Source organism: Oncorhynchus tshawytscha, linkage group LG26, assembly GCF_018296145.1.
Source record: "Oncorhynchus tshawytscha isolate Ot180627B linkage group LG26, Otsh_v2.0, whole genome shotgun sequence".
Lineage (NCBI taxonomy): Eukaryota > Metazoa > Chordata > Actinopteri > Salmoniformes > Salmonidae > Oncorhynchus > Oncorhynchus tshawytscha.
In genome coordinates, this window is record NC_056454.1 from 14,329,725 (window position 1) to 14,344,247 (window position 14,523).

At 44.6% G+C, this 14,523-nt stretch overlaps 1 protein-coding gene across 4 annotated transcripts in view; it reads left to right on the top strand.

The window, feature by feature from the left end:
* LOC112225224 (E3 ubiquitin-protein ligase ubr3) overlaps positions 1-14,523 on the top strand; it is a 39,684-nt gene that overhangs the window by 2,712 nt on the left and 22,449 nt on the right. For 2 of the 4 annotated variants that reach the window (XM_024388961.2, XM_024388962.2), the window contains exons 3-25: positions 180-332; positions 521-670; positions 840-877; positions 972-1,035; positions 1,172-1,302; positions 1,451-1,679; positions 1,808-1,987; positions 3,386-3,519; positions 3,635-3,721; positions 3,812-3,877; positions 3,963-4,052; positions 5,791-5,919; positions 6,012-6,064; positions 6,225-6,358; positions 6,494-6,579; positions 6,994-7,135; positions 7,928-8,024; positions 10,073-10,217; positions 10,372-10,476; positions 10,565-10,741; positions 10,982-11,014; positions 11,775-12,226; positions 13,272-13,360. In XM_024388961.2, coding sequence (XP_024244729.1) covers positions 180-332; positions 521-670; positions 840-877; positions 972-1,035; positions 1,172-1,302; positions 1,451-1,679; positions 1,808-1,987; positions 3,386-3,519; positions 3,635-3,721; positions 3,812-3,877; positions 3,963-4,052; positions 5,791-5,919; positions 6,012-6,064; positions 6,225-6,358; positions 6,494-6,579; positions 6,994-7,135; positions 7,928-8,024; positions 10,073-10,217; positions 10,372-10,476; positions 10,565-10,741; positions 10,982-11,014; positions 11,775-12,226; positions 13,272-13,360 — 2,964 coding nt within the window. The remainder of the gene's footprint in view (positions 1-179; positions 333-520; positions 671-839; positions 878-971; positions 1,036-1,171; positions 1,303-1,450; positions 1,680-1,807; positions 1,988-3,385; positions 3,520-3,634; positions 3,722-3,811; positions 3,878-3,962; positions 4,053-5,790; positions 5,920-6,011; positions 6,065-6,224; positions 6,359-6,493; positions 6,580-6,993; positions 7,136-7,927; positions 8,025-10,072; positions 10,218-10,371; positions 10,477-10,564; positions 10,742-10,981; positions 11,015-11,774; positions 12,227-13,271; positions 13,361-14,523) is intronic. The other 2 variants (XM_024388963.2, XM_024388965.2) reach the window with 1 other exon arrangement.

Below are 14,523 nucleotides of genomic sequence, written 5' to 3' on the forward strand. Positions count from 1 at the left end.
CGCACTACGTCTACAGAACACCCTAATAGCACCCGATTGCAATTAAACAGCCCTCGGAGAACAAAACATTGTGGAGAAAGTTATTTTACAACTATCTTATGTAGGTCATTCTGCTTGTTTTCATGAGCCCTTCTGACACATTTTAATTTCACAACTTTTATCATACCTTGCTCTCACAGACACATCAGCTGAGAGGGACCTACAGAAGGTCTTACAGCAGCTAGAGCCCCAGATCACCTTCCTAGAAGAACTGACGAAGATGGGTGGAGCAATGAGAACTGTGCTGACAAAGATCCTAACGAATCAGCAAACATTCAAGGACCTGAGCATGGGTAAATATGTCTGTTTCCACTTACTCATAGTGCCATTGAGTGATTTGTTATTCTGACTGGGGGGGGGACTATCAAAAGGTGACATGATACTAATCAATATTGCCAAACCATAATAATTCAATGCTCCACACATGCTAATGAATGTCTGTTAGTTTAAAACATATCTCATATGTAAATATGCCCTATAGGTCAAGAAGAGAATGTATTTGCAAAAAAGAACTACGAGAACTACCTGTCAGCACTGAAGAACTCAGGCCTGGTGTCTGTGGAGGAGAAGGCCCAGACTGGGGCTGCAGAGCCCACACGAGGTTCTGAGACAGGGGCTCTGGGCTTACTGGGTAAGACCTCATCCACTCTTTAGGAGTTGGAACTCAAAATAAGAGTCCCTGATAGCATGCCATTTGTTGTGGTATGGAAACATAATGGAAGTAGTGTTTCTCAATGACTCATTAATCAAGGAAATAAAGAAGTAATGGCTGCCATCTGTCTCTGCTCTGTTTTCTTTAGGAGCCGCAGCACCATCCAGCTCTGAGTCCAATAAAGAGGTATGTGAATACTGTATCAGAATAGTTAGTCTTTCTTCTCAGTATTGAAATGTAGATACAGTAGTTATAATACTTCCCATTGTTTTTCTTAAAGGAGGATCAAGATGGGCAATCTATTGGACAGAGAAAGAGGGTGAAACTTAGTAGCTCAACCAAAGGTAATTTACATAACAAGCACTACATTCTATGTAATGATGAATGATACACTGATTTTTTAAAAAGTGATTAAAAAAAAATGTGAAACTCAACATTGGCAGGAGTCACCAGTTTGAATAATGTATATTCTCTCCTTAGATCCATCCATTATGGACTCTCTGAAACACAAATGTTTTCTGGAGGAGTTGCTGTTTTGGACAATAAAGTACGAGTTTCCTCAGAAGATGGTTACTTTTCTACTGAACATGCTGCCAGATCAAGACTACAAGGTATGTATTTCAGGTTGTAGCTGTAAGTCTAGTGGCTCTGCTGCATTCTTTAAAACACATTTTTTTAGAGAAGCTGTTATGACTGCAGAATGTAGTCAATTATTACCTGTTTGATTGTTGTGCTTTTTTTGTTGTTGTTGTTTTGTAGATCACCTTCACGAAAACATTTGTTCAACATTATGCGTTCATCATGAAAACTCTGATGAAAAGCCAGGAGTCGGATACCATGTCCAACCGCATCGTACATATCAGTGTTCAGCTGTTCAGCAATGAGGACTTAGCACGTCACGTGACGGAGGAGTGTCAACTCCTCGACATCATGGTCACTGTCCTCCTCTACATGATGGAGAGTTGCCTTATCAAAAGTGAACTTCAAGGTGAGCCGTGTTTGAATGGCCATCCTGATGATTGTTGACTGATTTTGTGAATCTAAACTGCTTCCCACACTACCAAGCCTCATTGTGGGCGGTCACTCTTTTTTTTTTCTCTCTCTCGTTATTTTCAGATGAAGAGAACAGCCGCCACGTTGTGGTCAACTGCAGCGAGGCTCTGCTGAAGAACAACACTTACTGGCCTTTAGTTAGCGACTTTATTAATATTCTCTCACACCAAAGTGTAGCGAAGAAATTCCTGGAGGACCACTCACTGCTCATGCTGTGGATGAGCTTTGTGTCCTTCTTTCAAGGTAATTCCCTGTGGATTTAAGAATCTGAATAGCAGTGGTAGCTGGGACTGTGATATGTGTCAGTATTTGCCTCAAGGATGACTAATCGTTATTCCCTGGTAGCATAGCTGGTGTGATTTTTAGTCTGATCTTTATCTATTGGAGTCATGTGCTATCATCTGTCTCTGTTAAAGGCCCAGTGCAGCCAAAAATGTGATTTTTCTGTGTTTTTATATATTTCTACACTGCGGTTGGAATAATACCGTGAAAATATGAAAACGATCATAATATCCTTTTAGTGTAAGAGCTGTTTGAAAAGACCTGTTTTGGTGGGATGGGAGTTTTGGCCTGCCTGGTTACGTCACCAGGCGGTAAATTAGTTTTAATTTTATTTTACCTTTATTTAACTAGGCAAGTCAGTTAAGAACAAATTCTTATTTTCAATGACGGCCTAGGAACAGTGGGTTAACTGCCTGTTCAAGGGCAGAACGACAGATTTGTACCTTGTCAGCTCGGGGGTTTGAACTTGCAACCTTCCGGTTACTAGTCCAACGCTCTAACCACTAGGTTACCCTGCCGCCCCTAATAGACCAATAACAGTGTTACAAACCTCTGCCAATAATGGCTAGTTTTCCATTTTCCCCTCCCCACTCAGACCACTCCTAGGAAAATTCTTGCTTGGGGAAATTGCTCTTTTTTTTGTAAGGTAACCAGAAATTATTTTGATATTGAGAGTAAGACATCTGCATTGGCCCGTTAGTATCTGCTTAGTCATATGACGCAATATTAGTTCTCTGTAATTCCCTTCCATTGGTGGTAGTCACTGCTTATTTAGCTGGTCACTATTTTCAGTAGCTGAGCAAGATGTCCAGAAAAACAGATGTTATGGCACATTGAAGGCAACTTTTATTTTACACTTCTAGGAATTGAACCTGACAAAGACAATTACGGAGCATGTTATTCCTTGGCCTCGTTCAACATTATAGCAGACGGTGCAGGCAACCGCCGACTGACTGCGTCATAAATAACTACTCATTATTATTTGTAGATCAGTCAGTCACCATTTACCCACAATGCCTCATGGATTTGATGCTATCAAACATGGCCCTTGTCTCTATTAGAATTGTATGTGCAGCGCTCCTGCTATGTGTCCACCATAACCCTAAAAATAACCCCTAGCCGCAGATACTGTGGGCTGGAGTATCCACTTACTTAGGCAAGATGCAGAGAGCATAGTGCCACTATGTTATGGTATGAGTGTAGGCTTCCCTTACATACATGGGATTCCCCCCATTCTTAAGACTTAGCTAGATGTCAACTAATATGTTTTCCGGGTTAACACTGCTTTGTGAATGAGACCACAGTAATGCTATCTGTTACGTGATGACTAACCCTGAAAGCTCTTGCCTGGTCCTGTAGGTATGAACTTGAATAAGCGGGAGTTGAGTGAGCACGTGGAGTTTGAGTCCCAGACGTACTATGCAGCATTTGCGGCCGAGTTGGAGGCCTGCGCACAACCAATGTGGGGTCTCCTCACACACTGCAAAGTCAAAGTGAGTCCAATATCCCTCTTAAATATAATGGAGATCACGTTACGGCTATTTGACATTCAGGTGTTAAGCACAGAAACCGAAAATGATTATACCACAAATCATTTTTTATTTGCAGGAGACACAGGAATACACCAAGACGGTGGTGCGCTACTGCTTGGAGACTCTGCAGATCTGGTTTGATGCCATTGGCTTTGTGGATGAGGTAACTCTGCAAATATGCACAACAGTCAGGAAGCATTTTGTAGACAGAGGTTTTCTTTAGTGTTTATATCTGGTCTCTGTTTCTCTGTAGCTTGCTCCAAATCAGGTGACGTTTCACCTGCCACTGCACCGTTACTACGCCATGTTCCTAAGCAAGGTGTGGCAGATCTACAACATTTTTAAATTCTGTTCCTGGCGCCTAAGCTCTCTTTGTTGTGAGTTGACTGTCTATTGTCTCACAGGCAGTGAAGTGCCAGGGGCTTGACCTGGAGAGTCTCCTCCCAGACCAAGAGATGCTCATGAGGATCATGGTCCATCCTCTCCAGATTCAGGTATTGCACCAATAAAGGACCATTACACATGCCATTTCAATGCCTTGATAATGCCTCACATGTCAGAAGAAGTTGTGGGTGAATAAGGTCCCGCAATGTCTAAAAAGGAAAGGCTGACTTCCCTCATATACCCAAACAGTTGTTAGTATATTATACACACACACATACGCACACACACACACACACACAGTGCATTCGGAAAGTATTCAGTCCTGAGAACAGGTTTAGATTTTTATTTATCAAATGTATAAAACATTAACATACCTTATTTACATAAGTATTCAGACCCTTTGCTATGACACTTGAAATTAAGCTCCGGTGCATCCTGTTTCCATTGATCATCCTTGATGTTGCTACTACTTGACTGGAGTCCACCTGTGGTACATTCAATTGATTGGACATGATTTGGAAAGGTACACACGTGTCTATACAAGGTCCCACAGTGCATGTCAGAGCAAAAACCAAGCCTTTAGGTCGACAGAATTGTCAGTCGAGTTCTGAGACAGGGCTGTGTCGAGGCACAGATCTTGAAGGTCCCCAAGAACACCGTGGCCTCCATTCTTTAATGGAAAAAGTTTGGAACCACCAAGACCCTTCCTAGACCTGGCCTCACAGCCAATCTGAGCAATTGGGGAGAAAGGCCTTGGTCAGGGAGGTGACCAAGAACCCAATGGTCATTCTGACAGAGGTCCAGAGTTCCTTTGTGGAGATGGGAGACACTTCCAGAGGGATAACAATCTCTGCAGCACTCCACCAATCAGGCCTTTATAGTAGTGGCCAGTCAGAAGCCACTCTTCAGTAAAAGGCACATGACCGCCCGCTTGGAGTTTGCCAAAAGGCAACTAAAGGACTCTCCGACCATAAGAACAATATTCTCTGGTCTGATGAAACCAAGATTGAACTCTTTGACCTGAATGTCAAGCGTCACATCGGGAGGAAAACTGGCATCATCCCTACGGTGAAACATGGTGGAGGCAGCATCATGCTCTGGGGATGTTTTTCAGCGGCAGGGAATGGGAGACTAGTCAACATCGAGGGAAAGATTAACGTAGCAAAGCACAGAGAGATCCTCAATGAAAACCTGCTCCAGAGCGCTCAGATCCTCAGACTGGGGTGAAGGTTCACCTTCCAACAGGACAATAACCCTAAGCACACAGCCAAGACAATGCAGGAGTGGCTGCGGGACAGGTCTCAATGTCCTTGAGTGGCCCAGCCAGAGCCCGGACTTGAACCCAATCAAACATATCTGGAGAGACCTGAAAATAGCTGTGCAGCGACGCTCCCCATCCAACCTGACAGAGCTTGAGAGGATCTGCAGAGAAGAATGGGAGAAACTCCTAAAAATACAGGTGTGCCAAGCTTGTAGCATCATACCCAAGAAGACTCGAAAGGTGTAATCGCTGCCGAAGGTGCTTCAACAAAGAGTAGAGGGACTTAAGTAAAGGTGATTTTAATTTAAAAAAAATCTTTACCTGGGTTTATTGTCATTATGGGCTATTGTGTGTAGATGAGGACAAACTATTTAATAAAGTTTTGAATAAGGCTGTAACATAACAAAATGTGGGAAAAGTCAAGGGGTCTGAATACTTTCCGAATGCACTGTATATGAGTAGGAGTCGTCGACTGACTGTTTAAGGGGTTCTTATGCGACTGTGTACTCTGGAGGTACCTTAATGTTTGTTCAGTGTAATGTAGGTACACAGCAGTTTATGTTAATGTCCCTTGTGTTTTCTTGTAGGCAAGCCTGTCGGAGATCCACAGTAACATGTGGGTCAGAAATGGTCTGCAGATTAAAGGACAGGCTATGACCTACGTGCAGTCTCACTTCTGCAACTCTATGATCGATCCAGACATCTTTCTGCTCCAGGTATATACTACTTTCTTCAAGGTGATTTCAACATTAGGGATTGTTAGGTCCTAAACTCCATTCAATAATTGGGAAGAACAATCTTTCGACAGGTGTGTGCCTCGAGGCTAGATCCAGACTACTTCATCTCTTCCGTGTTCGAGAGGTACGGTCGACCCTTTTGGAAAAGTCCTTTCGACCTGACGTTTTTCGCCGAACTTCATTGACCTTGTTTATCATCACCTGTTGAAAAATCCCATTTTGAGTATCTAGTTGACGAGTAGCCCGGAGGTTTTACTGGCAGTAACATGTGTTTTCAAATCCAGATTCAAAGTGGTGGACCTGTTGACCATGGCCTCTGTGCACCAGAATACTGCACTTGACGGTGAGCAGGAGAGGCCAATGCTGGAGGGAGCCTTGACGTTTCTCGTCATCTTGTCCAGTCTTCGCATCCACTTGGGTAAGTGCAGATGCAACAAGGGAGAAGAAAGTTGTACATCAACAACAATTGGTATGTTTGTACACTATATTAGTGTTATCCATCGGTTTTTCTTTTTATACATTTGTAATGAATATTTCTCCCTTTCGTTGATAGGCATGGCAGATGACGAGATTCTTAGAGCCGAGATGGTCTCCCAACTGTGCATGAACGACCGTACCCACAGTTCATTGTTGGACCTCGTATCCTCACTGTTCTATCAGCCTCACAATTCACAGTATAATTAATTGAACATCCTTACCCGTGGTTAGTATGTTCTCACTTTGATTCTCATAATGACTTGTTGGTAGCTGGATATTTGGTCTCCAGATTTTCTGTTGTTTAGTAACCTTTTTCTGAAGCGCTAGTTTTTTCTTTTCTTGGTAGCATGTGTAATTGTGTTGTCCTTGTTTTACAAAATGGAAAACCCACCAAAACACCTCGTTTTCATCTGACCTCCCCTTGTCGGTACATGTGACTTTGATTGTGACTAGTTTAATCAATGAAAGATTGCATCATTTAACACGCATCAATCTTGCCGTTTTCACTTTTTGGGATCACCTTCAATTATGCTGCACATTTGCCCGGGTACATACTTTCCTGAAGTGAATATTCAGATTCCTGAGAATCCCAACCCCAAGAGTGGGATCGTCCCAGGAAGTTGCAGCTTTGAGGAGATGCTGTCTGCCGTGGCTGACTTCAAAGCCCCCGTGTTTGAACTAGGGGGTTCCATGCAGCAGGGCATGTACACACCTAAAGGTAAGTTGTCTATTGTAGTTCCTGGCTTGGGATGTGTTCACTCGGGAAAGAACGGAACTAAACTGGGAGGGACCTGGATTTGTGCAATAGAAACTCTAGTTTTCACTTCAAAACCGTTTCACAACGGTGCAAAAAGTTTTTGCTGCGGTGTGTGACTAATGAATAGATGCTGTCCAAAAGCTTTGTTGTATCAACACCAAGCATATTGTTTTCATTCAACATAATCACTGCTTTTTCACCAGTCTGCCTTGAGAGGGCACTCATGCACCACAATTGACTCAAGTTCTGCCCATGCAGAAGCCTAGGGACTTGCACAATTCACAAGTCTCAATCAAGACGTGGTCCTTCTTGAAGACTTAATTATTGTCCTGTACACATTTGAAATTGGCCCAATTTCCAGTCTAAGTGGGGTTTTTTTTGTGATGGAGACCTCATACAGTCTGTATAATGTTTTATGAGGCCATTCTGTGATGATATGATTGTTCTGTTGGTGGTTTTATTAACCCTTATTTTACCAGGTGTGTTCTCAGTCAACTTATTCTCATTTACATAGAGACATTGGAAAGGTTTGTGGGTAGGTGGTAACAGCCAGAACCACATCAGGTTTGTGTCATTGGAGCCGTCAGATTGTCATTGCAACGCCACATTTCCTGTCATTGCACATTCCACTTGGGGGCAGGCTAACTCCACTTTCTGAGGCCCCACGAGAGGGAAGAAAGAAAAAAAAAGAATTTTATGGCAACGTGACTTTTTAGCAGCCGTTCCTCAAGTATTGGTCTTTCTGTTTTCCAGCGGAGGTGTGGGAGAAGGAGTTTGACCCCATCATGGTTATTCTCAGAACAGTCTACCGTCGTGATGTCCAGTCAGCAATGGACAGATACTCAGCATTGTAAGTTAAGTCACTAAGCTCATAGTCTCCAGCAAGAAATGAATGGTTTATTTTACAACAACATCAAAAAACGTGTGAAATCATTTTCAGGTTTTGAATGACTAGGTATGAGTACATAGTTATTTTATTTTTTCAGAATGTCATGTTATGTAGTTCTGGTTCGTTAAGTTTTACAGTTGGGACGGTCATGTTTGAAACCAAGTGGGTGGGTGTCATGCCCTGCATAATAATAATAATAATAATTCATTTAATTTGTAAAGTGCTTTTCTCAGAACCAAGATGCAATTTAAAAAAATAACAATCAAAGCTGTCATCAGGTCTGGAGCACATGAGAACAGAATTAGCAGAGGTTCTTGAGAAAGCCTTTCTGAACAGCACGGTCTTGAGCTCTGCCTTTTTTAAAGAAGGACCGACACTGCAGCCCTAATAGTGTCTGGAAGTATGTTCCAGAGCCGCGCAACTGAAAGCCCTGTCACCCATAGTTTTTCGTCTGTTAGAGGGCTGCTGAAGGGAGACGGACCAGGAGGAGCGACGGGTGCGTATTGGGCAGCAGAGTAGAATGAGGTCGGACAGGTACTTGGGCCCTGAGTTGTGTATAGCCTGGTAGATGTGAACCAGGATTTTGTAGTCAACGCGTGAGCATGTGGGGAGCCAGTTGAGGTTGAGGACATGTGCAGCACATTTCTGGACATTGTAGCCTGTTTAGGCACTTGACAGATGCGCCAACAAAAAGGGCGTTTACAGTAGTCCAGACAGGATGAAATAAAGTCATGGATGAGTCGCTCACCTGCGGGATGTGATGGCGTAGGTCGTAATCTGGCAATGTTCTGTAGATGGAAAAATTTGACTTACTGGCTCGCTATTCCCACCTGTCCTTGAAGAGGGGTTCGGCCAACGTGGTGAAGAGGAGTTCGGCCAACGTGGTGAAGAGGAGTTCGGCCAACGTGGTGAAGAGGGGTTCGGCCAACGTGGTGAAGAGGGGTTCGGCCAACGTGGTGAAGAGGGGTTCGGCCAACGTGGTGAAGAGGGGTTCGGCCAACGTGGTGAAGAGGGGTTCGGCCAACGTGGTGAAGAGGGGTTCGGCCAACGTGGTGAAGAGGGGTTCGCCAACGTGGTGAAGAGGGGTTCGGCCAACGTGGTGAAGAGGGGTTCGGCCAACGTGGTGAAGAGGGGTTCGGCCAACGTGGTGAAGAGGGGTTCGGCCAACGTGGTGAAGAGGGGTTCGGCCAACGTGGTGAAGAGTGGTTTGGACAACGTGGTGAAGAGGGCGGGGTTGGTTCCAATATTTTAATTGCGAGCTGTAATACAACTGAGAATCCTTCCTTGTGAGATCTAGGTTGGACGTCTCCGAAGACAAATGTGATGGTTGGGGTGGAAGAGAGAGATGGTGTTAGGTTAATTTCCTGACGATCTCTTTAAGATGTGAAGTGACTAAATCTACTGAAGTGTCCTCTCCTGGCAGCCCTTCTTAATTTGAAATAGCAGTTTAAGGGCAAGGAAAGATTACATGGGTAATGGATGAAACATTTTTCTTGCTCTATGATTTCTGTAAATACCAAATGTAGGCTATATTGAACCAAGGCAATTTTAGAATTCCAAGCTATTCAATCCATGTTGAACAACAAATAAGAATGATTTCGATTTATTTTTGCTATTTTTAGATCATCACATGTTGAAACATACATTCTAGTACGGCGTGTAGTAACCCTGTCATGACACCAGGTGATTGTATTTCCCCCTTGAAGCATATTGAAGCTGCAATTTCCCCACAAGTCTGTGATAGAAGGCTTATGTTACTCGTTCACATTGTTGGAATATGACGGATTGCCTGTCAACCAGGCCACGTTGTTATATAACCACGATTCTTTCATCGCTAATAGCTTGTCTTTTCAGCCGATCGACTGTTATTTTGCGTAGACTGACAGGTTCCGTGTGGTAAATTCCTCAGGAGATGATTTAATGTTACGTTATTACCTATGCGTTTGTGATGTTGAGTTGAGCTCTATTGATTATTGCTTGGAATTGACCTGATTTGTTGTTGTATCCAGCTTGAAACAGTCCGGGATGCACACGACGGGGAATCCATGGCCACCGTACAAAGAGCGGACTCCTCTGCACCCATGTTACAAAGGCCTGGACAGGCTGTTGCACTGCAAGACACTGCACATTGTCATCTTCACACTGCTTTACAAGGTGACCCTTCCAACACCTCTTCACTCACTCGCTTCATTTGTCCCTCAAAGAAACACCTGTGCATAGGAATTTCATTGTCTTTGATCAAATCTGATGGTGAGATTTGCCCTATGGTTGAATTTGGCAGAACTATAATGAAATGTTTTGGTTTTAGATCTGGCTGGATCACTCCAACATGTCTGAGCACGTTCTATGCATGGTGCTCTACCTGATTGAGCTGGGCTTGGACAACCAGGTTGAAGAGGACAAGGGGGATGAGGTTAGACCTTCAGCCACTCAGACGACGTTCGTCAGTTTCTTCCTATGTGCCCTTCACATTAACCCCCTTTCTCATGTTCCGTGACTAGGAGCCTTGTATTGAGGAGCACTGCCATGACAGCTGGTTCCCGGGCACCAACCTCTTGTCCAACCTGCACCATGTCATCAACTACGTGAGGGTGAGGGTGCCTGAGACTGCCCCCGAGGTGAAGAGGGAGAGGGAGCCCCCTGCCAGCACCAGCGCCGAGGCATCCAACTTCGGCCAGGTCAGTTAACACCCTGCCTGCACACTGGGTGGTACTGCCTCGACTCATGTATTCATGCTACTGTGTTCAGAATTGCTTACCCCTGGGTAGATGAGGTATAATGTTCCTTCTGTATACTGTGTATTATTTGTATTATGTAGCCTGTTATATCTTTTGATGTGGAGAGGTCGCTCTTTGCCAGGGCCATATGTGTTAAAAGCACCTCCGTAATGTTGTTTTTGCCGTACTTCTGCTCCACAGAATTCCAGGCGTCTGACAGGGAATTGGAGAGAGGTAGCGGTTTGCATTTTGAGTGTTTTGTTTGGTCTTACTAGGAAGACCTGGATGATGTCCTCAGGGCCTTGCAGTGTGTTCTCTTCTGACTGTTGTGTAAAACCTCCATTACAACGTTGTTCTCTTGTTCATGTCTTATGATTTGTAGCCATATTTAGGTCATTTTGAGTGTGTGGTGTTGTGCTCTGATGGGGGTTGAATCTAAGTGCATAATGTGAGTCTGGGTAAACGCTTTTTAACTGCATGTTACCTTGATTGATGGCGCTCCGACAGGGCTGTGTGATGTATGTATATCTAACAGTGCTCCCATCCATTGTCAGGGCAAGTCATTGCAATTGTTCCAATGTTTTTCACATTTAAGGTGGGGGTTGAATTTTCCTCTCATAATATGAACTACAACTCTGAGGTTTCTCTTGAAAAGTCAGCAGAATTAGGGGTATTTAATGTGACTTCGATATGTGCGCCATCTCCTGATGGCAAGGGGGCCTCCTAATGTAGGGATGCGGGGATCCATCATGCCAAAATGGATTTATGTGACGTTGTAATTTGAGCAGGCATTTGTGTCGTGCACATAAACGCTCCATTGAAAGACAGCGTTTTGACATGGACCGTCTGAATTGGAAGGAAAGGTGGTCACATGGGTGTCTCTCTTGCTCTCCCTCATCTGCATGTGTTTATTGAGAGGGCCATGGTTTGTGCTGCATGTTTGGAAAGCAGGTGTGTGTAGGAGAGATCTGACGTGTGCCTCTGCTATTGGTAGAATGTGCGGGAGGCGCAGGTGTTCAGCCTGGTGGCGGAGCGCCGGAGGAAGTTCCAGGAGATCATCAACCGCAGCAGCACAGAGGCTAGCCAGGCGGTGCGGCCCAAGAGCAGCTCCACTCGCTGGGTCCCGCCCGGCACGCCTCCCCAGCTGGTCACCGAGATCCTGGAGATCCACGAGAGCATGCTCTCCCTGCTCATCAAGCTGCACCAGAAGCTGTCGGCCAAGCAGAACTCGCTGTCGGCCACCTGGCTGGAGGACATGGACGCCAACCCAAACCGCCACGCCCACGGGGACGGCATCACCGCCATCGAGCGCATCCTCACCAAGGCGGCCACGCGTAGCCACCAGAGCAAGCGCAGCATCCAGGAGATCTGTGGGAAGGTATTTCCTCCCGTCGCTCCCAAGAAGAACAGCCCCACTGCCAAGAAGACCATGGATAAGGAGGAGAGGTTTGTTACAGGTTGCCACTCCGTTTGCAAAACCATCAACTTATGTGTGGTGTCTCTTAAAATGAATACAATAATCAATGTTGAACTGTTTCAATGTGAGGACTTTATTAGCTTTTGAAATGAGAAACTCTTTTTTGAAGTTAGTCAAAGGGCATCTGCAGAGTATGAATTTGTAAAAGAATATATATATATATATATTCAATCAGCGTAGATAGAGCCTTGTTCTCAGGCTGTTGCCAGGGTGACTGTGGGCCAGCCAATGGCAGAGGAAGCTGAAAAGGGGTGCTTCACATTTCTCAGACGGGCTGTCTGTGCCCCTGACGCTGTCAGTGGGAATTACTGAGCTGTGGCGCTCCTGTCACCATTTGTTTATGTCCTCTTATTAGGGGTCTCTATTTACAGTCAACCCTGCTCGCTGGAAGTCTGCACAGGATCTACAGCCAGCCACATTAGGGAAGTAATCACCTTCACAGCCCAGCACCCAGTCACATACTGTAGCTGTGCTCAGAATAGGCTCTTACGTTGTAGTTTGTATGTATCAGTGTCCAATGCTACAAAGCCAATCTCGCATGATCTAGTGTGCCTTTGTGGCGGCGTCTGAGGAAAAACAAGCGTTGTGTAACGGGCAGACCAGTCACTGTCTGGAAATGGTAACGCACTGGTTGGTGAGTGGTGGTGATGTTAATGGCTAGCCATTGAGAGAAGGGCTTTCGGTGCATTTCCACTTACACCTGGAAGCTGTTGCTATGGTGATGGGCTAACCCAATCAGTGGAGAGAATGGGCATTACTCCTGCAGCAAAATAATGGAAGCCTGGGCCAAATGCCTCAGCACTCTATTTTAAGTACACATTTTGATTAGAATAGCTCTGTAGGATTTTTGGTTTGTTTTATGTGTGGCGGTGTCACCTCAAGTCTCCGACTATTTCCAAGCTATGCAACACTTTGACACTTATGTGAAATGGTATGACTGTGACTTTTTGCATTGATGGCAGTTTTTATATGGAAGTAGTCTTCTGTGATTTTGAAGCTTTGTTTTCCGTTCAGGCGTCAGAGGGCTCGAGAGAGACAGCAAAAACTCCTGGCTGAGTTTGCCTCCAGACAGAAGAGTTTCATGGAAACAGCCATGGATGTTGGTAAGGCAGTGACTCATTTGGTCCAGCACCATTTCTCATTCTCAAAGCGCAATCCAAATTGTTTTCGCCATCTATGAGTTATTGTGAATGTTGGGTCTGTCTTCTCAGAAACCTTTCCAAGCTTCTAGCTGTACTTATGTATTGACAGATTTATTCGATGGCGCAATATATATGCTAGGACTTCTTGGATACGGGGCCCGGTTCGCTATAACATTGAAGTGGACTCCACGCCACTCATGCTGAGGACATTTTATGGACTCGTTTCATTATAGTCTTTGAAGGAAAGAAAGCTTTGCTCCCCCCACTGTGGCAAGGTGACACTGGCCACAGCCCTCGGCCCTCTCATGGACTACCTACACTTGTTAGGCACAATGAGAGGAAAGCACTCCCTGGGGTTGGAGTCGTGCTGGTTGAGTGCACAGCGGATCAAAGCACTAATAGTGGTATGGACTCCCGGGGACGACCCTGACCCAGCGTGGTTAGCGGATAAATAATGGTCTCTGTGATCAGAGGGAACACTTAGGCAGGGTTTAACAATGTAAATGGGGTTTGCCTATTTGCACAGATTTTGAAGAAACGTACAATTGTTTCAGTAGTAATTTCGCCATCTTATTTGCAGGTGTCCCTGCTGACAACTCCCCACATTTATTGAATGGATTAGCTCGCGTGTCCATCTCCTCAGTATAAAGATTGGTCATTGGCTTCTCATGAGCTATGTTTGTTTCACAGATTGAATCAAAGGTCACAGAGGATATGAATATTTGTGCTGGGATTTTGACAAGGCAAATAGGTCCAATGTTGAAAGCATCTGTTCAAACACAAATCTCCCAGTGCTTTTGGCCGCAGTGGTTATGGGCTTTGTGGAAAACCAAAGATAAGACCGACATCCGGGTACTATGATGTCTTGTGTTTTTATGCGCAAAGACAAAATCCCCTTTTTTGAATTCCCGTTTACAGTGTTGCATTTTTGTTCTCGCTCCTAGCTGTGTGCCACATGAAAGATGACCATTTTGAATACGGTGAGGCTCGTGTGTTTCAAGATATGATCCTATTGTTTCTGAGCATTCATGCGTTTGACTCGGGTAACAGATGTTGCGAGCATCTGCTTTTTAAATGGATTTTGTAGCATGACTTATTATGGGCTCTAAATTGGAATGTTTATG